This window comes from Convolutriloba macropyga, chromosome 14 (genome assembly GCF_964194025.1).
Source record: "Convolutriloba macropyga chromosome 14, txConMacr16.3, whole genome shotgun sequence".
Classification (NCBI taxonomy): domain Eukaryota; kingdom Metazoa; phylum Xenacoelomorpha; order Acoela; family Convolutidae; genus Convolutriloba; species Convolutriloba macropyga.
In genome coordinates, this window is record NC_134481.1 from 2279573 (window position 1) to 2306109 (window position 26537).

The 26537-nt window shown below is 36.4% G+C and overlaps 1 protein-coding gene across 1 annotated transcript in view; it reads left to right on the forward strand.

Moving 5' to 3' along the window:
• The window catches only part of LOC142353372 (pregnancy zone protein-like), a 153043-nt gene that overhangs the window by 93338 nt on the left and 33168 nt on the right, over positions 1-26537 (forward strand). The window contains exons 18-22 of the mRNA XM_075405604.1: positions 10193-10313; positions 13893-14126; positions 14776-14910; positions 15625-15796; positions 19423-19560. Of these exons, the coding sequence (XP_075261719.1) occupies positions 10193-10313; positions 13893-14126; positions 14776-14910; positions 15625-15796; positions 19423-19560 (800 nt within the window). The remainder of the gene's footprint in view (positions 1-10192; positions 10314-13892; positions 14127-14775; positions 14911-15624; positions 15797-19422; positions 19561-26537) is intronic.

Consider the following 26537-nt stretch of genomic DNA (forward strand, 5'->3'; position numbering starts at 1 on the left):
ACCTGCACAGGGCGAACTGAAAATGTATTTTGTTCCACTCTAAAACCGCTCCAGATGATATTCAGTTTTTTAGTTCAATTTTTTGACTGACTTTGATTTTGTTAGATGTCTGGAATTACTGGTTAATTGCTCCCAAGCGAAGTAGCATTTTGTCCAGTGGTCTTTATGCGATTTTTTTGCTTGACCGATTTGTTGTCTGGCCCTTTTCGCCTTTTGGCCCTGAAAAACGAGATAAACAGGTGAAGCCCAGAGGACGTTAAGTGGCCGAGCAGCCCTCTTAGAGCCCTACGCCTTACTACTCTCTAAATATGCGATTCACCAAAACTGTTTTGAGAAGGCAATTTTACTGTGTGAAGAGCGGTTCTTAGTCTCAAAGGTTTGACCATCCTTAATCACCTCGCCCTAATACCGCTCCTGTCTGCCCTAATTCACCTGGCGATTGACGATTTGAACCCCCCCTCTCGTCCATCCAGCCCTCCCAACCCTACCCCCATCGCTTGACTCCCCGCCCCATTGCTTAACCCCCCCCCCCCCCAACGCGTGACGCACCCCCTTCCAGCAGCCCTAAGCCCAAGGTGGCGACTACCGAAGCCAACCGGTCGTTTGAGCGCAATTCGCCCGACGTCATCCGGTTATGTTTATAGCTGCGAACCTGTAAGCGGAGCAGTTATATCGAGGTACTGTTGGTTTTTGTGTTGTTTGACGCGTTTTTTGTTTTACATTTTTCCCCGCTGCAAACCTAAAAAAACGCTCTATTAATGATTTCTGGTGCGTGATGTCATTTTCTCTCATGAGCAATTTTTATCAGCATTTTTATCAGAAAATGTTTATCAGCATTACGCAATTAATTTTTCATCACATATGATTTATCTCACTCTAAAATTGCTCAAAACTAAAATTGATGTCATTTATAGTTACTTTGAAGGTCAATGAAGGCCTCCTTTTTTATGAAGGTAGCGAGAGCTAAATGAAATTAGCAATTTTTTTTTACAAAAAATCTAAATAGGTTTTATTGGTTAAATCGACAACAATCCATCAATTCAGATCTGTATCTGTTTCTGCCTATGGTGTACGGCGGTAAAGTATATTTCGCTGAGGTTTTTCTTGACAAAAAATTGATAGTCTTGAAAGCTCTTCTTGAATTGACCTGTAAGATTCGTGAGTTAAATTGTGAAAAGTTGATTTTGAAATGACTGATACCAAACTTCTCAATCTAGATCTAGTACCGGAACGAGGAAGGCGTAAACTGAAGGGAGTGCCCAGAATGGCCTTAACTCCATTTGCTGAGCGCGACGACGTTTTCGCCCCGAGAAAACTTTCTGCTTTGAGCCTACCTTCTCTCAAAATTCCACAGACGTTACTCAAGGCGGTATCTGACAAATCGGAAGAAAAGAAATCCCAAGATTCGAAACCGAAACCTAAAATTAGGACCACTTTTCGAGAGGTTCTCAAGTTTGAAATGATCACCAGGTATTAATTACACTGATTGGCTGACGGAGGATGATTTTGCAGCTAATCTTGTCCAGTCTCTTGCTTGCTTATTCAGTTTTGATGTGCGTTCAAAGTGAATGCTTCTGACTGGCTTGTTGCGCATTGAACTGGTAGCATACTGTTTACTGGTTTTAACGGAACTGCCTAGTTTTTCGTTTTGTTCGGAACTGGCTTGCCTCGCTTTTAATTTTTTAAAATCTCAAACATTTTGACGAGGTTAAAGTTACACGAGGTTAAAGTTACATGTTGTAATATTATAAATCAAAATACCAGATGTTTCCTTTGAAAAACTAAATAACTAAGGTATGTCTTTATTTAGCTGGGTACTTTGTGCTACCTAGAATACCCTCAACGCAAACGCCTTTGAGAGGGCAAGATTTTTTTTCATAGAAGTTTTTGGGCTTCAATATTTTGTTACCAGTCGATCTACTATTCGTTTCATTGATATCTGGTTTCGTTGCTAAGAATTGACGGTTTATGGCACCACTGATTCTGGAAGATCTGCTGGAAGATGATTGGTTGATCTGAAGGTGACCTATTGGCGAAGGCGTTTTTAAGAAACTAACGTTGTTACCATCTATAATTCGGGTATTATTTCTACTGTGTCATACGAACTGTAATTTAGCTATAACAAAAACATATCTGCCTTTTAGTATGTCGGGTTATCTAGACATGTAATCAGTCTTGTTTCTTTTGTCACTGTCTTTTCACTTTCATTGTTATGTAAACGTCTCATGTGAAACGTATACTCTGCGTAATATGGACCCTAACTAATTTTTTTGAAGACCTAAGTCCATGCTATATGGTAACTGATAAAGAGATTATTTCAAGGTTATAACCCGTGTTGAGGTTATTTCAAAGGGTAGTTGCTGTTTTAGGACAGAAAACTGTTGCATTAATAAACATTTTCTTGTTACCGCATTTTCCATGTTTCACAATTTTATAGAATTTCTCGTACTAAACGATACCTGTCTGTATCGATTTTTTAAGTTCTGAAGATAAATGTCGTCAAATTTGTAGTATGATCAAGCTAGTATTGAAATTGTAACAATTTTGGTAATTCTGGGATTTATAAATGGTTAAAATCAATTAATCGGATTCTTTTTTGTTGTTTTTGTTAGTTTTAATTTTTCCAGTGGCTCATCTACGTAAGTCTAGGTCATCACGGCGTGCGTTCTTTGCTCTCGTTGAGCATAATTTGAACAAAGATAATCTGACATTCTGAAGAAACTTGTCATTAAAATTTCAAAACTGAAATCGGGTTTGTTTTTGCTTTTTCACATTTTCAGCTAATCAATTACGGAGTGAGTGATAATTTCTCGCCTTTTGCTGCTGTTTAACTTCCCTCGAATGAAGTTTGAAGCAATTATTGTAAACGTGTCGGTCTTTTGTTATGCAAAATTGCTGCGCTTAGCCGTCTTTGCGCTTTTGTTCTAGAACGTTCCGGGATTTCTGAGTATTTTTTTTTACACTTTAAAACTTCATTTTTGGGTGATCTAAGTTGCTCTCATTCTGAAATAAAATTGGTTGGTAAATGAGTAATCTAATTTCTCCATTTCTTGTCTATTAGTGATTTTTTGATAAAATTAATGAAACATAATGAAAACAAAAAAAAAGACCGAGAGAAAACCAATACTCCTCTTCGAGTCGTAAAAGCATAGCCGGAAGAATTCCGGAATCGACTCGAAGCGTCAAAACTTCACTAACAAAACCGTCATTGCAGTGGAAGCCATTACCTTTTGTATCACACCATTAACTCATTACGTCACCAGGTCTGATCTAAAAATTGGTGAAACTTAAACCACTGTCACCAAGAGAAACAAAAATCAGCAAAATTTTATATCATTGAAAATGTTTGGTAACGTTAAAAAAATCCGAAATAATTAAGATGGTCAAAATACTGATGAGCTGAAACAGCTGACAGTGCTATCAATTGCCCTAAGATAATTCATAATTCGAATCTCAAAAAGATCGCTAAAGCAAACGGCAGATAATAATCTAAGAAACTAAGTTAAATCTTTTCAAAAAAGAATGCTCAAATTAAAGAGTCAGAAAACCACTATATTTACACTTCTAATCTCTGAAATTAAGACAAAAAGCAGCAAATACTTCTTCTTTGTTATAAATATGCTAGACAACATGATTTCATACTAATTCAAAAATTAAATTGATCATAGAAAAGACATAAGCAGCAGAAGAATATTCAAAGGCAAAAAATTGTTTATATTAACACCAAGGCCGGAAGAAAGTTGCAGTAAATAGAAATAAGGGGAAAGTTTGGAAAATGCTGACTAGCTCAGTACTGCCTTGTGTTGAAAACAATTGCAAACCAAAGAAATGACGAAAATCTAAGAAGCTGATATCGTTCAATTTTTTAACAACTGAAAAAATCAATAAACCGAAAATAAATGTGCCATATATAGGTGCCAGGCAAAAACTAGAATTATACTAATTAGAATGTGAAGAATATGGACACAATATAAGGAACACCGTCAAAAACACATTTTTGAATTTTTAAAGTTAAAAATCAATTCAAAAATCAAGAAAAACAAATACATTTCATTGTTCAGCATTCGAGACATAGAAAAGACAACTAGTCATCCGATACAAAGATCTATCCTCCTGAAGAGAACTAAAAATAGGGAAAAGCTGAATTCAAACATACGAAACATTGAAATATTTTGCAAAAAGAAAATGTTCAAAAAACATTTAAGACGGCATTCATGAAAAAGTTTTAACTGTTTTTCACAAACTTAACGCCAAAGATGATTGAAATTTTGTTGAAAAGAAATTAAAGTCCCTCATATTGCACAACAAGAATATTTCTAGTAATTAAAACCAAAATACAGACAAAAAAACTGACAAAAATCGGAAAAAAATACCAAAATTGCATTAGCATATATACAATTTTATTTAAAAAAATACATCGAGGTAGAAAGAGGCGTTGAGTATATGAATTATCAAGAGGAAGTTGCCATATTAACTGATTTTTGACAAAAAGACGCTTAAAATATCCAAAAATGATGAAATTATTAGAAAAAAAGTCAAAAATTAACTTAAAAAATCAAGAAATATGTGCCAATTTTGAACTTGAAACGGATTTTCAGGCTCTTCAAAACGCTGCGGTATCAATTGTAGAGGTTGACATTTCAATATAGCATCGAATAAAAATTATTTCTACAAAAAACCAAAATACAAGAAAAAAAATTGGGCCAATTAGACGAAAAAAACGCCTAAAAACGGTTATCTATACGTGCCATTCAGTCAAAAACTACTTTACAAAGTCAAAAAGTCATTCACTACACGCAGCGCACGATCAAAAAAACTTCTCTCGCTCAGAAAAAATTAGTTCACACGGCATTTTTACTCACTTTCGCTTTTAGGTCAAAACAGCGTCTGAACGAATAGTACTTCCGGTAAAAAAAAAGACCGAGAGAAAACTAATGCTCCTCTTCGAGTCGTAAAAAAAAATCTTCATTAGTTGGGTGGAAAAAAGGGGGAAAAACTACCATAGACAAACTTCTAAATTAAATTCGTCATTCATGGTGAACATTGGGATTGGAGAAAGGGGAAAAGGGAAAGAAAATTTTGCTCTCAAACGAAGTTTGTAGCAATAATACCCTCTCCCTAGTTCAAGTATTGGTATCTATTGTGAAATTGTTGATATTGTTTGAATCGGAGAAATTTATTATTTCTTTTAATAAGGTCATTTGAATCACCTCAGCGAACTTACCCTAACACACTAGCCCCACCCGAAAGCGTACTGAATTGGGTTCCAACAAGGTCCGAGCACAGTCACTCGTCCAAGAGCAATTCGTCGGACGTTTATCGGTTGTTTTTCTTTGTTCTCCGCATTTAAAAATTGCGTCGTCGTACCTCAGTTGGTAAATTAATTTTTAATTGAAGAATGGAGAGGTGTTGGGGCATTCGAATTTGACGGAATTGACTGGCGAAGCCCTGTGGACTGGGATAGCCCTTTAGAAGATGTAAGGCCGGTTGCAGCAGTTTCGAGACCGAAACCACCCGAAAGGACACCCATCGTGATCCCTGAAAAGAAAGCAGAGGGCTCTAAAAAAGCAACAAGCACTAAGAGGAGCCACTTTAGAGAAGGGATTAAATTTAGAACCCTCAGCAGGTATTGAAGGCTAACATAACCACTACTCAGCATTAAAGGCTAACTATAACAATTTTTACGGCTCAAAATTACTTCAGATTCAGAGATTTCTACTTGGTTGGGGACACATATGTTTCACAATTTGCATTAAATGGCAAATAAATGACCCCACCCACAGTAGCCTGATTTTGAAGTAATACGCGATGAGCTAGGAGTTACTACTAATTATACATAAAATCAGGCAACTACGAAGCACTATTTATTGTGTTTGGCTGTTTGATGACGTAATTTCAACTTTCATTGACTAACTGTCTGCGAAAACTTCGAAGCGGTGCGTTGAGTGAGCGTAATGCTTGCTTCCAATTAAATTTCTCAACAGCTGCGAAACTAATTTTTGCAAAGTTTTTGTTGGTGAGTTGCTAGCAACGATTGTAAAAGTTGCGCAACTTTGCTACCACCAATTAGCTGATAATTCGTGCAAATATCTTGAGACCGAACGGTCAAGAACAATTAATTGACCTTCTTAGGAAACCAGGCGTTTTTACTTTTTACGGAGGTTTAAATCCAGAAGATTTTCAAAAACAGTTTTGCTCAATATTAAACTTCTTTGAAATAAATAGGGTTTCCGTATTGGAGCTGTTTAAAATTCACTAATATCTGCTTTGAATCTTAGCTTAAAATCTTTCGTTAGAAGCTCAAACCATTCATTTCTCTGCTATACTTGAGAATGTGAAAAGAGAACCTATACCAGTAAAATTTTGCCCAAAATTTTGCAGTGATTTGATCCCTATCTATTCGGAAGAAGCATCTTTTTCTAGACATCTGTTTAGTTTGTGATTTTATACTTTCTGTAGGCATTTCTGAATTTTGTCTTAATTACGGCTGTAATGTTAGCGCTAAACGTATTTTTTGCGATCGCCTATCAATTTCGCCGATCAAATATTGCTCCGAAACAGGCAACAAATATGCTCATCGCAGCTACAGTGGTTTTAGCCACCAACAAATTTTTGTTTCGACATCATCTTTGCGTGAGTGATATATCAATCGTACAAAGTTTTGAGTGGTATCATAAGAAAGCCCGTCAAGCGTTGAATGTCAAATTAAAAAGCTTCCTTTTGAGTTTAGTTTTTCCCGATTAGTAATCGATGTTCAAATTTTTGTGAAAATGTAACTAATTAATTGCTCTTGAACGTAGTTCATAGCAATTATTGTAAACGTGTGTCTTTTTTATGCAAAATTTTCGCTTGACAGTTTGACATTTTGACTTTTCGAGTGACTTTTACGCCCTTGACTTTTTGCATTTCGCGTGATCTAAAATTCTCTCTATCACAATTACAAGCAGGTGAACTCAATTGGAGGCAATTTAATACTAAAAGTCAAATGAAAAGTGCGCCGAAACTGGTGTCATTTTTTACTTTAAATCTTAATAGTGGTATATGTTAACCTCTAATGTGGTTATTTGAAGCACACTATAGAACTTCTTAGTCCCATTTAGGCTCCCACTCCCTCTCTCCCCCCTCCCCCCCCGACTGAATCAGGCTGCAATTGATAAGAGCTCCCACTAGTCGTTCAAGAGCAATTCTTCCGACGTTTAGTCGGTTATGTTTTGCGTTGTTTTTCACATTTTCAACAATTTTTGATCAAAATTTCATCAATTTTGCTTAGTATAAGTTAAAATTGTTAACTATAGTAAATTTGGTTTTACAGTTGAAGATACTAGAGGACTGCTGAACTGTTTGCTCCGATTATTTCCGAACATAAAGCATTTAGCTCGACTAGTTGTTGTCTTAACCGATACTTTAATGACATTGACACTATCAGTTTTCATAAATTTGTAGTTTTTGATACTGGACCATGTTTGTTACTTCGTTGTCGTTTTGCATAACCCTTTTACGAACAGGCACCATAGACGTTAAAATGAGGACAAATTGAACGTATTTAATCATTTTGGAAGAATGGTTCACCAAAACTGTTTTGAGCAGTTTCATGGTGTTAAGGGCGGTTCTTAGTCTTAAAAGTTTGACCCCCTTTGCCACCTCACCCCCATTCCCCCGTCCCAACACGCCCCCAGTCCACCCTCCGCCAGCTGGTGGTTTGGACACTCCTCTCGTCCAGCCTTCCCAACCCTACCCCTTCTCCCACATTGCTTGACCCCCCCCCCCCCCCCCCCCCACCACCACTACTTCACTCATCCCTTCCCAATGCTAGCCAAAATCCCGAAGCAAACCGTTCAACCGTCTTTTGACACGGCGTGAGTCGGTTGTGTTTGATGTTATATTTTGTTGCTTGTTTTTTTCTCGCAGTCTTATTAATGGGAGCTCTCATTGGTCCTGTAATGGGGCATTATTTAATCCTTCTGGTGGTTTGACTTCATAACAATTCTTCTTGTTCATACCCAATTGTTTTCAAACAGTAAGTGAATTTTCGAAAGTTTCCTATCTCTTTCTTAATGGCTGACGATTAAGTCAAAATGTGGATGAGGGTGGTCGGAAGATCATGTGTGAACGCACACTATCGAGCCTCCTTGTTGGTTTTGTTTTTACGATATTCGGTTTGTGCAGTGTACCTTTGTTGTCGCTTGTTGTTCTAAAATAACTCTAGTTTTGGTCTCATTTGTTTTTGGGGTTTTGTAGTAATGGGGGCGAGGGGTTCTAATGTTTCGAGTTAATGCTTTTTAAAAAATTTTTATAGAGTCTCTTTAAGGACAGGTCTCATAATCTTTTTTTAATATACAGTTTAATTTGTTTAGTTTGGGTGTTATTGGATGCCACTTAGATTTTTAGTGTTTTCTTTCAAATATAGACATCAAGAATTGAGTGTAATTAATGTTTGTTTTTATTTGACGTTTAGCTTTGTCTTGTCTCGTTGCATTACTTGCAAGTTTCATTTCTAATGCGTCATTACTTTATTCACTTATTGGCTTGTTGAACAATGTGTGATTTTTTGAAAGTTTTCTGTCTTTCTCATTTGGTATACCACAAAGACAGAAATGCGGATGAGCGGCGGCGGAGTGTGCAATTGCACATTACGGAGTCTCCTTGTTTTATTTTATTGAAAGTTGATGGTTGTCATGGCATTTAAAGTTACTTGGGTTCCGAAAAAATGACGGTTTTGTGCCCTTTTTTATTCTTTTGTCGACTTGTTGCCTAGTCTCGTCATTGACAAGTCTCATCTGCTTTGTAGTGAAATAGAAGTTAGGTGTTTAGTTGAAGTTTTTTCTGATGGTATTTTGTCTTTGTTACCAAGTGTTTTATTTTGAAAAATAGATATTCAATGTTTTCGTTGTTTTGTTTTATTTTGTTGCTTGTCTTGTCTCGTAGTCTAAATAATGGCAGGTCTCATTGGTCCTCCGACTGTCTTAAATCGTTAATATTCTGGTCGATGTTATAAGATTTTTGTTCACACAATACTTACCTGACCCAGAAATTAAACTAGGTGCTCACTTTATGAATATAGTTAACTCCAACTTGAATTGAAAATTCCAACTTGAATTGAAAGCTAACTAGGCTTTGCTTGTGTTTGGGTAATAGTGGTTGTTTTTGCGCAATTTGTTGGTCTTCTCAATATTCATAATTTGTGAATTAGTTCGGGATATTTTAGCTGTAGCATATAACGCATGATGTTTGATTTGCTTTGCTCTTAATTGAGTTGATTCTGAACTGAACACAGGCTATCCAATGGACGACATAATGTTTCGACGAGGTCCTGTGCCTGAAATAATGGCAGTAGGCGTCATTATGGATGATGCTCCCGCGTCCGCTATTATGCCTCCGTCAAATTCAGTGGTAGAAAAAGAACCGCTTGAAAAGCAACCGGTTGCAGAAGCTAATGCTGCGCCTAAAGCGAGAAGCCAGTTTAGAGAAGTGATCAAGTTCGATTTGATCAACAGGTAACAACGGGTGAATTATTTGACTGGATCGAGTATTGTTAGTGGCTGACTGTTCTTCTGTAAAGTACTGTAATGTTGAAAGTGCCTCCGATGTGATGCCTAAGTTGTGATTATTTCGAGAATCGTGGGTAAAACTAAATGACTGAAGATGTGGTTATTGCATTGTGCATGTCATGAACAGTTTTTTAATTGAGAGGGATCATGTCTGTAATCGATATTTCTTATTGAAATCTGTTTACTAAGCTACCAATCTTTAGGTTAGTTACATTTGCATACACTGACCACAAAGTCCTGACGTGATTGTTTTGTCGAATTGTTCTTAATTTGGAATGCAGATTTTCAAGGTGAAGTTTGATAAACTAAACCAAGTAATTATTTTTAGAAATAAAAAGTGGGACTTGAGCAATGATTCGTTTGTTTTATTCACGTTTGGACTTTCAGATCACAAAGTTGTGATGCGATTGTAGCATTGTCTTTCATTTCCAGAGTGAAAAATTGTGTATTAATAATAATTTCCCAATCTGCGAAAATCTATTAGAAATGAAGTGAGCATTGATTTTACTCGAATTAAGATCCTTGAACCTTAATTTGAACTGAATTGTGCTTCACATGAGAGAGGTGATCCCTCTCAATTTGCAAATATTTTCTATGAATTGATGTAGAATAAGAGATAGTAAGATTATGGGTGTGTGTTCTAGCAATGGAGAGACAGAGATAGAAGAGAATGTGTGGTTGGGAGACATGACAACTACACACAAGATGTATGCAAGTGCCATCTCTCCCACTAAGGGATTCGCAACTATGCTCGACCCCCTCGAGGTCAATATTCTTTCTATCCAACATAAGTATCTAATCTTAGTTGCCAATCTTATCATTTTTATTATCAGCCGCGTCATCTCAACCGACCAGTTTTTTTTAAATAGAAGGTGAGTTGGTGGAGCTTCTTTTTTGATGGACAGTTTTGCGGGAGTGTATTTGAAAAGGGGAATGCCGTAGTTTGGGTCAAATGTCAACTCGGTGTTTAAGTTTTGTCCAATATAGCCGATCAGGTCGATTGTTGTCGTTATGCTCCAGGTAAAATTTTATTTCAATCTCCGCATAGACTTCAAAAAGAATAGTTTTCAATAATAGCAGCAAAGCGGTAGCCGCCCTTATCTTGGTTTTTGTTTAGTCGTGTGACGCTCTTTTTCTGTTTTACATTTGTTGAACATTCTGTCGCTTCGTTTTCAGTCAGTTTTTTTCATGCTTGATTCTTGCTTTTTGTGTGATCTAAATTGCATGCATTCATAGATTGTCATAAATCGGGTTCGAAACTCTCCGTTGTCAATACTTCTTGCACCCAAAAATGTTCTCAATGATAGATTTAGAGTTGTGAATTAAAATTTAAAGTTTCTTGCGTTGCCGCGATAACTTTTTTCCAACTCATTTCTGTATCCGTTTCTATCTGCATTTTACGGCTCGTAAATCTTTTTCGCAGCGTTTCCGGCAGTCTGAAGACTATGTAAGATCTGTTTACATATTTTCATAGTGATTTTTGAAGTCAATTCGAAGTGATGATTTTGGTCACGCAGAAACAGGATATTGAGTGAGAAGCAAGTGGTTTTGTGGCGTTATTTTTTTCACTCTGATTTTAAAGCAGAGCGAGAAAACGGTGTTAGAAGGAAAATTTGCTTTCTCGATATTGTTTTTATGTTCACATGCAGCATTTTGACTCCGATTTTCACTGCTTTTTCAATTTTTTTTGATCGGATTTTTTTCTGAATGTTTTTCCAATCCATTCATAGTTAATTCTAGGCCCAGTTCTTGGTTGAACCAAATTTCTCTTTCTCGTTAGTAGCTTTTTGTTCAGATGCGGCTTTTTGAAATTGATTTTCTTTTTTTTAATAGCCGTCGTCAGCCTCTCAAACGGCTATTATTTAGGCGCTCTCCCTTTTTTTTAATTCGCTTCACCTTTTGATCACGTTTTTCTATTTAGGTCATAATGTTCACATTTGACTTCTGACTTGCTTCACTCACTGTTTCAACTGAAGGGATTTTAAATTCTTTCATGCATTGATTTTACGTAGTATAGTGAATACTGTCAAAGTTAGAAGAGCAAAATCAAATAGACTGGATAAGCCGATAAGTCATTGAGAATTCGGTTATCAAAGTTCATTAGAGTGTTTGCTAGCTGATATCGATATTTAGATTATTAGTTTTCAGTTTAGTAGCTTTTTGTTCAGATGCGGCTTTTTGAAATTGATTTTCTTTTTTTTAATAGCCGTCGTCAGCCTCTCAAACGGCTATTATTTAGGCGCTCTCCCTTTTTTTTTAATTCGCTTCACCTTTTGATCACGTTTTTCTATTTAGGTCATAATGTTAACATTTGACTTCTGTCTTGCTTCACTCACTGTTTCAACTGAAGGGATTTTAAATTCTTTCATGCATTGATTTTACGTAATATAGTGAATACTGTCAAAGTTAGAAGAGCAAAATCAAATAGACTGGATAAGCCGATAAGTCATTGAGAATTCGGTTATCAAAGTTCATTAGAGTGTTTGCTAGCTGATATCGATATTTAGATTATTAGCTTTCAGTTTAGAAGCTGAATTAAACAATTTTAGAATCTACCTGAAACTGCACGCCAAATTAGAACGCTTTTTGACTCTGATAAAAAACAGAAGAAAAAAGAAAAGAAATTGACTCATTTTTTCTGTTTCAATCCCGATATGCATCAAACGCGTCAACGGTGGCTATTTTCCGGCAATCTGCCGGCTTTGTTTGTTAATTGCTCTCAAACGAAGTTTGTAGCAATTATATTAGTCCTGTCGGTCTATTATGCAATTTTTCCGCTTGAATAATTTTTCGTCTAACGCATTTGACTTTTCTTCCTCAAAAACGGGATTAACAGGTAGCGCCCAGTGGACATTAAGTGCTCTTAGAGACTTATGGTGGGAAGGGCTATTCTTAGAGATTGACGCCCCCTCAACTGTTGCCCCACACCCCCACTGTTGCTCACACTGCACCACTCTCCCAGTGCAACACCCCCCCCCCCCCCCACCACCGCTGCCCTCACTTACGCCCCTTCAATTAAGCTAAAGCTAGCCTCACTAAACCGTGCCTAGCTTCTGTCGAAGTCAACCGCTCGCCGGTCGTTTGAGAGCAATTCGCCCGACGTTAGTCGGTTATGTTTAATTTTTTTGGTCTGATTTTTTTGGAAATGGTTTTACCGATTTTCGTATAGTCCGTTCTACCTCTAGTTGTGGTTTAGTCCATTAACATTCGTTCGTGGAATTTCGACTGGATTGCTCAAGATTTTCATCACACGTCCTCACTCTCGAAAATGACTTCCTCACTCTGAAATTGACGTTTCTTTACTTTTTTTTCAAATTGATAAGGTGAAATGAGTGTATATCACTTTAATTGAAGGTGGTTGTTTTAGAGCAGCCGATAGAAGCAGCAATAAGTTACCCAGAAGTCTTAATCAAAATTTAAATTCTCTGCCCTTAATAAAGAGAATTTGTTGTGTTCGCTGACAGTTGTGTTCGCTATTTGTTGCTTGCATGAACATCACAAAATCAACTGAATTCTTTTTTTCATTACAAAAAATTACACCTGAAAAATTAACCTTAGAAGGCAATAAGTAACCTTGACTTAACCTAAGCTTGCGAAAGAGTGCAGAAAGAACAAATGAAGTGAGAGCATGAAGTGAAGGATTATGAGCAAGAGTTAGCAATTAGTATGATAATTCGGTGCTCGATTCAAATATTTTTCGTCTCTTGTTTCGTGGATGATAAATGCGCGTTCGCAGCCTTTTATTTAACCAACTGATCTTTGCTCGTTCTAGCTCTTTCAATAAATTTATATCAGCAGAAATACACCATTGAAGGGGGTCAACCAATAGAATTTTGACGTCCATTTCGAGCATCCAAATCTTATTCCTCCAATTAAACAGCTTCGCAATATTGATCTAAGTTGATTGTTAAGCATTCAACCTCTATAAGGTAGGTTTGTTTATAGCTACTGATTCATATTAGTGGTGCGATTCTCGTAAGATGAGCCATTTTATAATGATAATACACACAGTTCTAATACTCAGTTCTAATACACATGACCAAAAGGCGACTTCTATGAATTTTCGGCATTTTACAACTTACAAGATTCGTGTATTAAGCAAGCGTACGTGACTCTGGAGAAGTCCATTCGAGATTGTAACTTAACATCTCGAACCTCTTCCAAGGTTCTTCAAACTTTTTCAAGGTTCTTGGTAAACGCCCGAATTTTTCAATGGCAGTCACTTCGACCAGTGACGAGTCACGTAACCTATAATTCAGCCTGTTCTTAGAAAACTTAAAAAGTACTTTTGGATTTAAAAACGGAAAGATAGAAAAAGTTGAGAAAAAAACTGTTTTTGTTTAGATTGTGGTATTCAAGAAAGTGTTCTCGACAGTGTACACGCCTTATGCCGTCATTAGGAAAGAGAGTTTCGTGGCCTCGGCTACTGTGTGTAACTATAACGAGGGTCCACTCTCTGCACACATTGACTTCACATTCGCACAAGGAGACTTCGAATTCATAGATGCCAATGACACAAACCCTATGCCTTGTTCATACCTCATCGAACCCACTATCGCGAACAAAGAGTGCAGATTGGTCAGTTACCCATAGCTCACTTGACCTCATCCTGATTTTTTATTCATTCATTCGTGCAATTTTTAAATGAGTAATGTGTGAGCCAGGCCGCGCCTGCCTGCCGATCAAGAGCAATTCGTTGGATGTTAGTCCTTGTTTTTGTGGCTTTACTCTCATTATTTTGCTTAAGAAGAGCAGTTTTCTGTAATTGACTTTTTTTGGAGGTTCTTCGATGGCTACATGTGCTCGGCTTCATTACTTGCACGCAATAGAGTGAAGTTTGAATCAAACTGCGTTACTTAAGGATACGTATGATGCTATGAAAATGTGTCTCGATTGATCCAAATTAATCAATTCTAAAAATTTTTGCAGGCTACATTTTTGGATCTTTTCCGTTTGTGCCCCAGCCCCCCCCCCCCCCCCAGTACGTTATGCTCTCCCCAGTTAAAGAGCACGTGCCATTACATAGTAAATTATTATGTAAAAATATGGCACGAGATACTGCATCGTGAATTAATGCATCAACTCATTTGTGTATCTGTTGCTATTAATGTGTTACAGCCACCACGGGGTATTTCGGGGGCGATGATCGATAGGATGCCTACTTTTTTCTAGAGTATAATAATAAGAGTGCAAAATAGTTGAACCCGTTTTGTGTTATGTTGTGTAGGTGGAGTGTAACTTGAATGCGACAAAGATTGGTGATCCTGAGCTGACTGTTTCTCTGACTGAGCCACCCTCCGAGGATACAATGAACACAAACAGAGAGACATATGACATTTTTGTCAAAAAGGTCAAAGTCAAGGTCAGTTACATAAACTAAACTTCTTTATACAAGTTCATATATGGTGTAATATTTCATGTCATTGGCTCTTTTTTTTTCCTTAATTATTGCAGAATTTTTTGAATTGAATTGATTTTATTTGGATTAGTTGCAGTTACAAGTTGATGTATTTGTTTAAAAAGCAAATAACATTATTGCAACAAGGACAACCAATGAGAAAATCATTTCTCTTCGAGTGGTTGCACAAATAAAAACCTAACATTAAAGCCTTTAATTTGGGCCTTTTCTCAATGGTAAAAAAGGTCAAGCTGTGAGACCTTTACCGTTTATGCTCCTCCCCTCCCCTTTTCTCCATAAACTGATTTTGCACCCAATGAGCGTTGACAATTTGTCAAGATAGTGCGTGCTTACGAGTACAGAACACGGCGACACAATTGTGTGTGTCTATGGACAAAAACTTGAAGATCGTTTTAGTGGGTCTGTTTGCAGATTGTGCAATGAATTGTGCTGCTTCATAGATTAACCCTTCGTGGGATGATTGAAAGAATAGACTAAACTGTGCAATTTTTGTTGAGCTTCAATTGTGTAAAAAGGGAGTCGCAATTTTTGATCGGAATTGAAGTTTAAATTTTCAGGGACAGTTTTCTAAGTTTTTTTCAGTTTTGCTGAAAAGGGCAAAAAATTAGTCTGGCTATTTAGTCTCCTATTTGTGATGTGTGCTGTTGTTTGTTTTAGGCTGAAGGATGTGAACAAATAAAGGATTACGATAAGATCGAATTGACAGCAGGAAATACAGAGTGCATTATATTGAATATTCCTCACGAGGCTGTGGACAACAGTGGAATTGCACATGTCAGACTATTCTCACAACTCAGTGCACCTGCTGTCAATAATCCTGGAAACTTAAGTGAGCAAAGTCAACTTATGTTTAATATATAATAAATAACGAATAGTCATTCTTAATTAATTGCTCTAAAATGAAGTTTGTAGCAATTATATTAGTCCTGTGGTCTTTTTTATTAATAGCCGCGAAGCGATAGCATAGCGGCTATTATTGGGGACAGCGTGGTTTTTTTTTAACTCGTCGTCTCCACCGATGTTTCTTGCGACCTGACTTCTTGAAATTGACTTTCATTTTCAGTGACTTCTACTGCGTGTAAGGCCACAAGCGTCGATCTTGGCTATTTTCCGCAATCTGCCGGCTATGATCCAATTTTCTTCGATTTGACCGATTTTTCGTCTCACAATTTAAACTTTTCGACCTCAAACGGGATAAACAGGTAACGCTCGGAGGGCATTAATTGGCTGAGCAGCTCTCTAAGAAACATATGCCTCCGAGTATCCGATTCAGTGAAACTGTTGGCTTGAGAAGACAATTTTGTTCTGAAATAAAATTTCTCAACTCAACATTCCCCTTGTCCACCCTCCACTTGGCAAATAAAAAGTGCACAAAAATAGTTTTCGTTTCTATGTTAAATCTTAATAGTAACCTCTATTGACGTCTTTTGAAGGCTCTTAGCGAACTAAGTTGCCCCTTTTAGTGCCGTCAGAAGACCTTCGAAACCTTACTGTAAGCTGTGAATTTATTTACGCAATACAGCAGAGGCGGATAGCAAAAATGATAGTTTGTTTTGATGGACTGAACTTAAGTATATAAGAGAATTGTTTGTTTTTACACGCTTCCTTGCAAGACCTTCGCTGAACCGTTTTCTTCTAGATTAGTTTTCTGGCCGCTCTGAGAGCGATTTGCTGATAATTTGACTAACGGTAGTCGGTTTGTTTTTGCTTTAACTTTCTAGAAATGTAAGTTTTTGAACAATAAAGTCCACGGATTTTAGACTCCGAATGCTTGTTTTGTGGCTGTAAACTGAGCGTAGCTATATTGCGAAGTTCCTGGTTTCTAACTATTCAAAAAATTTGAATTTTTTTGGGGCGTACTTGTTTTCATGATCTGTTTGCACATTTTCATGTTTTTGCTGGTCAAATTGACGTGATGGTTTTGGTCACGCCGAAGCAAGAAGTTGAGTGAAGAAACGAGTGGATTTGCGGCCTAAATTTTTTCACGCATATTTTGAAGTAGAGTAAGATAACGGTGTTTGAATAAAAACTTGTTTTCACGTGCGGCAATTTCACCACTGTTTCTTGTGAGTTTTGTAACCGGATTATCTAAATTGTTGTTCCAATTCTTTCCTTCTGTTTTTCAGACTTGTCCTGCTATGTTCTTTGTGTCGTTTGACAATCTTTTTTTAATGTTTTTCATTGGTTCCGAGGGCAAAGATTTTTGAATGACTTCTTCCTCTCACTAACGGCTTTTGCGAGCGTGGCGTCATTTCCTACTTCTTCACTAGCTTTCATGTCATTTGCGTTAATAGACTTTGGTCATACGTCACCTAACTCAGTCAGCAAATTGAATTCTGCACTTTAAGGTTAATTTTTATAAATGTAAGGTAAAAGAAACTCATGTGTAAAGTCCCTAATTAGCTGATTTTTTTTCGTCTGACCATTTTTGTTCTCGAAAGTGGCCACGCCCCACGTGCCCCACTCGACGGATTGAAGCAGGCTATAATAGAATCAAGCGCCCTCTGTCGTATGAGAGCATTTCTTTCGTCGTCAGTCGGTTATATTGTTCTTTGGTATTTTGATACTACAGCTCTATGAAGAATTATTAGCTAATTTTTGGTTATCTGACAGCCTTGTTGATTGAAACGAAATTGTGACGCAAATGAATAAGTAAATGTAGGCAACTAAGACCCTTTGAATTCACTCGTATTCTATCTCAACAGGTAATAATGAAATCCCTTAATACATAAATAACGATAGTTGAAAAACTAACGTGATGAACGAATGTAATAGCTCAACTATTCATTAATGGACCAAAACTATCTAAAATTACCTACGCCTTTTAACTAAGCAGATTATGCTGCAGATTTTTATATTCGTTATTAATAGCCGCGTCAGCAATTCCAGTCGGCTATTATTGCGCTCCTGATTTTTTTACAATTCAAAGAATTTGAATTGTATTGGGGCGCTGGCTTTCTTTAAAGATCTGTTCGCACATTTTCATAATTTTTGAAGTCAAATTGGAGTAGTGATTCTGGTCACGCCGAAACAGGGAAGTGAAGCAAAAAAGCGAGTAGTTTTAAGGCGTAAAATTTTTTTGCTCTAATTTTAAAGTAGAGTGAGAAAACGCTGTTTGAACAAAAATTCGCTTTCTCGCTAGTGATTTTTCGTTCACATGCGGCAATTTCACTTTTAAATGGTTTTACCGATCATTTCATAGTCCGTTCTAGGTCTAGTTTTCTGTTTAGTCAATAAAAATTCTTTGAATTGTACGTCAGGACTTGTTCTGCTATGTTTTTTTACTTCGTCGAACAAGAAAATGTTCCGCTTTACCTCATTTTGCCGCTTTTTCGACAGTTTGCGTGAAATCTTTTTGACTTCTCTAGGCTTGTTTCACTCTTCTGTCATTCTGCTCAAAGTCCTTTTAAACAGCAGCTGCTCAGCAAAGCAATTCAAAATGAGTGTCAATATTAAAAGTCAGTATTAAAAGTCAGAAATGGAAACGGGATAAACCCGTAAAGCCCATTTTTAGATGCCCGGTACTTCCATACTTTGTTCTCATAAGTTTTAGTTACTATCTATAATGCTTGTTGGTATTCACACTAGACCCTGTAGCCTCTCACTGAGAGACAGGAGTATGTTCAACTACGAAATGACATCAAAATAAATCGCACTTAAAAATGTTTTTGTACAAAAATCAATTTTTGTTGATATTTCCTTTTCTTTCAATCCCAATAGAGTTGTGGGAATCAACGGCGGCTAGTTTCCGGCAATCTGCCGGGTATGTGTTCACTTTTTTGATCTGATTTTATTAGAAATGGTTTTTCCAATTCATAGTCCCTTCTAGATTTAGTAGTTTAATAAGTTAATTAAAATTCTTGGAATTGTACGTCAGGACTTGTCCTGCTATGTTTTTTGTACTTCGTCTAACAGATTTTTGTTTCGTCTTACCGTGACGTCATTTCTGCTTTCAGGTCATTGTTTCGTCTTTCCGTGACGTCGTTTCTGCCTTTACTTACCTCACTCCAAAAAAATGATTTCTGAACTCACTTATGGAACTTAAATTTTTATGAACATTTACTAGTTAAGGATCAATAGTGTGCATCTAAGTGGTGCTAAACTTCTCTGCCCTAATTCTTGAGTATTAGTCTTGAGTTTTTGATCTCGAATATCAATTTTGAGAAAGCTCTTTTAGGGCTTTTTCCTTATAGACCGTATGTGTCATAAAATTGACAGTACGTGTCTAACCCAAAAAATCTAGTGGTCTACTAAAGGACTTTTGTTCAATCTGCCATGATTAGGGGTTGCAGTTTATCTGACCACTAAGTGGGGGTTGGGGTATAATGTGTAAGACTCCAGAGGTCTAATAAACACTTGAACTCCAGATGCAAGCCAGCACTGGCAATCATGGATGCTTAAGTTTTCATGTAATTGGGGAACACTATGGGGCTGGTAGCATATGTTTGTTTGCAGTTCGGATGCCGACTGGCTGTGGTGAACAGACGATGCTAACTCTGGCCCCTCTGGTGTACCTGAAACATATTCTGTCATCCACTGGAATCTCCATTGACCAAGAGAAAGACCAGAAGCTCACCCAGTACATGTTTGACGGTAAATCACTTAGCATAATTAACCTACTCTTCGGTTCAAAAATGATAGCATCGATAGATTGGCTATATGGTAACGTAGTAGAAATTAGAGTAGTGATTATGGAATGGACTATTTTCGGTACATGCTATTCGTAACAAGGTACTGAAATAACTGTTATCCAAATAACTGGTACCAAATAACTGTTATCGAGCAGTTATTTGGAAGTGATCATTTTACACACTGTTATCGAGCAGTTATTTAGAAGTGATCATTTTACACAAATTTTCCTTTCGTCACTGGATATCGATTATGAAAACAACAAAACGCAGGTTTTTTACAGGGATACTATCCAATTTAGTAGAGCTAATCTTAACAAAACAATTGTATCCGCGGATTGGAGTCCCATGTATCAACAAAACAATGTAAACTCAACTTTTGAAAAATTTTCAAATATGTTTGAAAATATTCTGAATAATGTAGCTCCCATTAAAATAGGAGAGCCATCGTCAAAGTCAACAAAAAAGAAATGGTTATCCAGAGAAATATTGAATCTTATCAACGAAAAGCACAGGCTTTTTCAATATTTGGAAGGAAAAAAGAGACGTTGACACATATAGCTCATACAAAAGAATAAGAAACCATACAAACAGACTACTTAGAAGAGCGAGTCACAATTATTCACAGAAATTGTTCGAAAGTCTTCCCGATTTAAAACAACAGTGGAAATTCATTAAAACAAAGATTAAACACGAGGATAAAAATAGCGAAATTTCTAGAATTCGGTTCAAACAAGATATTTTAAAAGACAAAAAAGAAATCGCTAACACAATTAATATTTGTTTTTCTAAATTAGGTTTATACGAAGGCAAGACAGAAAAAGTTGAGCTACCGGACTATGATTTTGACAAAACTGAGTTTTCCTTCAGACATATAACGAGAAAAGAACTGTTTACTGTAATTGATCAATTACCACAAAACAAAGCAGCGGGTCCTGGATTACTTACTACATGGTCCTTCATGTGTAGCAAAATGTCTATTGGAACACATCTACAGTTTGCAAAAAACGAATGCATATCAAAAAATGTTTTTCCCGATGTACTTAAAAAAAGCATATGTAACTCCAATTTACAAAAAAGGTGATCCACTGGAAGCAGAAAACTACCGACCAATTTCAGTTACACGAACTCTTGCAAAATTTTTTGAAAGACTTTTGCTCCAACAAATGCTAGAACATGTTGAAAAGTATGAATTAATCAATAAAAATCAGTTTGGGTTTCTGAAAAGAAAATCTTCGAATGATACAGTAATATCGTTGACAGAATCAGTGAACAGTTTGTTAGAAGAAAACGAAACCGTTGTTAGTATTTTCTTGGATTTGGCCAAAGCTTTTAACTCAATATCTCACAAAATTTTTCTCGAAAAAATTGCAAAATATGGATTTAGTACGGAATCAATTGCAATGCTAGAATCGTTTTTATCTAACAGAAAACAATGCGTAAAGAACGGCATTGAATATTCGAACTGGGTGACAATCAATCACGGAGTACCTCAAGGAACAGTTCTCGGACCATTAATTTTTATACTTTATATCAACGATTTCCCAGAAAAAATGAAAAGAGAGGACGTTTTACAGTTTGCAGATGACACATGCATTATTTGTCATTCCAAATCTGATGAAAATCTTTTATTGCGAAATTAACAGTGTATTTGAAAATACTGACAGTTATATGAGGCAAAATATGCCAAACTTAAACAGAGATAAAACAGAAATTGTGATTTTTTCAAAAAATGGTGAATCAAAAATTGAACAATTTCATTATAATGGAATTTTCATAGAGCCAAAAACAAGTTGTCGTTATTTAGGTATAATGATTGATAACAATCTAAATTTTGATATTCAGCTAAACAAAACGTTAACAAAAATGGCAAATGCTATTAGGTCAATTTACTTAGTAAGACATTTTCTACCATTAAAAGCAAGAATCGGGCTATTTAAATCACTTGTTTTGTCCCATCTCATTTCAGTGCCATTTTTTTTTCAATCGTTGTCGGTTAAGTCACTTCAGAGAGTTAATAGACAAATAAATTGGGGAATAAAGGTTTGCCACCTGCGCAAAGAGTTTGACAGCGCAAGAGATCTATTATTGAAAGACAAAATTTTACCAGCAGAGCTTTTCATTAAAAACGTTTGTCTTCTTAATTTTTTTGACCTCCTCTCACAATATAAAGAGAGCAGTCGAGAAACCAAAAACTCCTCATTCAAGATTTTTGAAAAGTACGAACTGACCAATAACTCCAGAACTCTCCAGTACTTTCCAAAGAATAAGTGCCAATCCAAATGGAGTGACAGATCACTGATTAGAAATTTTTCTAGGAAGTGGAATAATTTGCCAATTGAAATCTGAAAAGAGAAAACTAAAAATAAATTTTAGGAAAAACTAAGCAGCGAAATGGTCAAACTGCATGAACGTGTTCCTATAGATAGACAAGTAAGAGGCTTTAGAAATTTGTTCTACTGAAGTATAAAGACCAAACTATTCATATATTTACGAGGCGATTTTGAAAATGTAAATATTTATCCAAACGTTTTTGTTGTGGTTATAACTTTAAATTTACATTTTTGAAGATTTAAAAAAAATTGTTTGTGAGCTTGATCAACTTGGTATAACTTTCCTTGCTCAATCAACCCCTACGTTCTTTTCCTACCTAGCCATTTGATTTTTCAATTTTGGGAATCTATTGTGTATTGATTATGTCCGGAAATTGATCTGCTTTCATGCATGCGGAACTAGTGTGAAAGGCAGTAGTAAGGATGAATACTAAATTGTGAATTCTTTAAGCAGGCTCGAACATCACGGGCCCTCGATTTTAAATTGAACAAGAGGACTCTCGCCTGGTAGTGTGCGTTGCACAGACAGTTCCTGGGATGACGTAATAACCCAATCAGCTCAGAAGCTATAAAAATTGTAAAAAGACCGGATTAAAAAAAGATCTCGAGTTTCTAATGCATTAAAATAAGCCGACGTGGAAAATTCAAAAGGATTTTTTTTAAAGAAAGGAAGAAAATTAATTTCTCCAATGAAAAATATGCAAATTACTGCACAATACAGTGCATTGGAGAGGACACACAACGGGGCTATAGACGCCCACTTTTCAGTCTATCCCAGAGTTCAGTATAAATGAAACAACAATTAATATAAATCGAAAAGAAAAAATTATACAAATTAACACTGTTTGAGAGATAGGCAATGTGACACAAAAATTAAAAATCAAATAAAAATCTTGCGAGTTCGTGATTGCAAACTAAAAATGAGCACTTCAACATATGGCAAAAGTGAGCAATTTCGCTGGACGTCTTCGCTTCAAAGTCTGCGAGAATAATTTCTAGGCTTTTCAATTTATTGTATAACTTTGCTGCACGAAATTTGATTGAAAAGTGCTCTATTTTCCTTTTGCATAAAGGTTGTTTGAGTTACTTAATTGCCGATCCCCTAGTTTCTCTTTCTATAGAACAAGGTACTAACAAGTCATTACAAAAACTTACACAATGAAGGCCACTGATTGCTGTCAGAGAAAACCTAATCAATTCATTTACGTGCATATTATATACAGTCAATATGGAGTGCTTCCGGAATATGTCCTCACATGAATCGGTTTTTTTTGAAATAAATGAACTTTAAAATTTTCTGTAAAAGATAAATAGGCAGAAGCAAAGAGTAACTACAGCAGACTCCATATTGAATAATAGGCCTAACGTTTGATTCGTAATACTGTATCAACAGCTTCCTAGGTACAAAATGTCTCAGTTTTGCAATAATACCGCATTGCTTACTTAACTTCCTATTAACTTCTTCAATATGCCTTCAAAAAGAAAGCTTGAATCAACAAGTATTCGTAGATATTTACAAACTGGTTCCTTTTTATTTCCCTTGAGTTAAAACAGAAACTGTCTGACGCATTAGCTGCTAAAGTGACAACCATCTGTACCGTTTTATCTAAATTGGGCACTGATTTGTTTGAATTGAGAAACTTGCTAATATTCTTTAACTCTTGTTCAACTTCAATTGCCTGCATTCCTAGAGCAATTAGATTTGTATCGTCTGTAGACAGAACTCCGTTCAAATGAACACGCTGCACTCTATGCTCGAGTTATGATTCAAACCATTTTAATACTTTTCCACTGATACCGTAACATTCTAGATTGTTAATCATCATTTTGTGATCAATTTTATCAAAAGCTTTCCTCAGATCTGAAAGCGTTTCCTCTTTTAGGAACAGATCTCAAATTTTCCTTAAATCCAACCAGTTCATCAATTGTACTGTGTTTGTTTCGAAATCCGAATTGTGTATGATAAAAGAAAATCTTTCAAAGTAAGAGTACGCCCGATTGAACATAATTCTTTTCATAAACCTTGCTCCAAGCTAAGTAGGGAAGTAGGCCTGTAATTAGTTTAACCTAACTTTGAACAAGATTTGTGCAAAGGAAAAATTTTAGTTTTTTTAAAGCTCCTGTGGGAATTCGCCCATGTTGAACAAAAGATATTTTAAAAACGTAATGTACTCAATTATTACAGGCGCTGACATTTTTACCAAAAGATTTAAAAAATCTCACCAGAGGATGATTATTTTTCCAAATTTGATATGACGAATTTAACTTCCTCTGTGACTTTAAACAGAAACATCGATTTTTGAGGTCTTGGAACTTCGGGTTCATTTTCAAAACCGAGATGCTTTCTGATTTCAAACCCAACTTTGGCAAAATAATTATTCAAGTTCATTGCTTTATCTTGATCATTGGGCAGATTAATACTGTTAGCCAGTTTCCAGACCAGGCATCTTGGAACTTTTCATTTCTTCACCGCTTAAATCATTTAGTAATTTATAGACTTGTCTTTTATTACCGAGGCAAGATTTAAATTTGTATGAGAGGAAACTTTTTTGGCTGCAGAACACTTTTTTAAAGCTTAATCTTAGTTTTTGAACTTTTTAACGAACTATTGTCGCTTCCTTTCCAATGAGCAACGTTCTTATTTTTGAGATTTTTTAGTTTGTTGCTGAACCATTTAGGCGTTTTTGTTTCTCTCTACCCTGCTGTCTTAAGGGAGCAAATCTGTCTGTAACATCCAAAAACACACTCCTTAAGGTTATGAACGTAAATAGCGTTTAACTTTTTCTGGATCTTTGGCAAACTTAGTATCTCTAAAAAGTAGTAAGTCCTTATTTGTTTTTGTTCCAACTGATTTGAATCTGGTAATGATCTGAGAAGCTTTGATGTAGCAAGACCTCGGTTTCACAATTAGGGACATATCGATAAATAAAGTGATCTAATTGTGTTGAAGTACTATCCGTTACTCTAGTCGGTTGGTTTACTCCTGAAACAAAATCATTTGAAGCTATTATATTCATATAGTCGTTTACATACTGATTTTGCTCAAAAATGTAGATATTGAAGTCACCGCACATAAAAGGTTTTGTATTGATGTTCCAAGAAATCATCAAAAACTTTTTAAGAAGTCCTTTTTGGGCATGCTATGTTTATTATATATGACCGCTACAAAGAGCCGTAAACTAGTAGCACTAATTTCTATAACAGCAGCTTCGTTGAGAGGATTTTTGTGTGTTCTTATCAAATCACAATAACTTTTCAACTGTTTCATAACACCACCACCCTTCGATTTTCTGTTTGTTTGCGCACACTGATGATAGCCTATAACAAGTAAACTATTGGCGTCATCGCCGCTGTTCAACCAAGTTTCGCTCAAACACAAAACGTCAGGCATTTTTTCGAGTCCGAGAGTTAAAGTTCTAGTTCACCAAAATGTTTCTTTTAAATTCTAACATATAATTGAAGCGCCTGTATGCACGTGTATTTGTGCTTTTTATCTTTATGATGTTCAACTTGAATAGGAGTATCAGTTTTTTCGGAACCATCAGTGTGTTCCATGTTTTCTTTTACCGATACATTTAGTCTTCTCGCTAAGTATATGACAGCCGCTGTTGTTTGCTGGTAAGACTCCCTTCGTCCGCTCTGACGGCTTTCTTTTCAGGACGGCATTATTTCGCTAAGAAGCGCTCTTAACATTAATAGTCTCTAAGATCGCTTTTCATCGAGAATGACGGTGAGAATTAAACTCATGATCAGGGCAGTTTTTTTGGTGGTTGAGACTGCCCGTACTCCACCCTTCACCCATCCTACACTACTCAGCCGCTCATCCTACTTTATGAACACATTTGTAAGTTAAGCTAATTGGAGATAAAAATTGGTGCCACTAGCATTTTTTTGAATGTTTACTTCAAAATTTTTCAGTTTTTGTCTGTACACTTTTCGATTGTTTTTGAATTTGTGAGTTCTTACTGGTCTTTACTAGACACAATTGTTCCCACTTTTGGATGGGCAACTCTAGTTTACTAGATCCGTTGAAGTTTTTCAATTGCTCTCATACGAAGTTTGTAATAAGTATATTAGTCCTGTTGTCTTTTCAATTGCTCGAATGAAAAGCAATTATTGTAAACGTGTGTCTTTTTTTATACAGAATTTTTGCTTGAACGTTTTTGCGCTTTTCCTTTAGAATAGTATTTGGCTTCTCAAGTGACCTTCTCACGCACTTCTTTATTTTTGTGTGATTTGATTCCTAGGGTTCGAAAAAATCATAAAGAAAAGTGCATATAGAAAAGTTCACCGCTTTTTATGCGGTTTACCGTTTTTTATTTACCGATTTTAACCGAATTTACCGTTTTCATGCCATGCTCCGGAAATACTCAGAGGGAGGGAAGTACCATTAGAGCACCTCAGCCCTACTCTCCAAGTATGCGATTCACAGAAACTGTTTTGAGACCCTTTCAGGGTTTGAAGGGCTGTTCTTAGTTTGACCCCTTCTGCCAACCCCCCCCACCCCCCCCCCCCAAAAAAAATGCCCGTCCACCCTCCGGCGATAAGAACCCCCTCTCGTTCAGCTCTCAAGGGCGAGAGTCATTTTATGATGGGGGTTTCTTAGAGT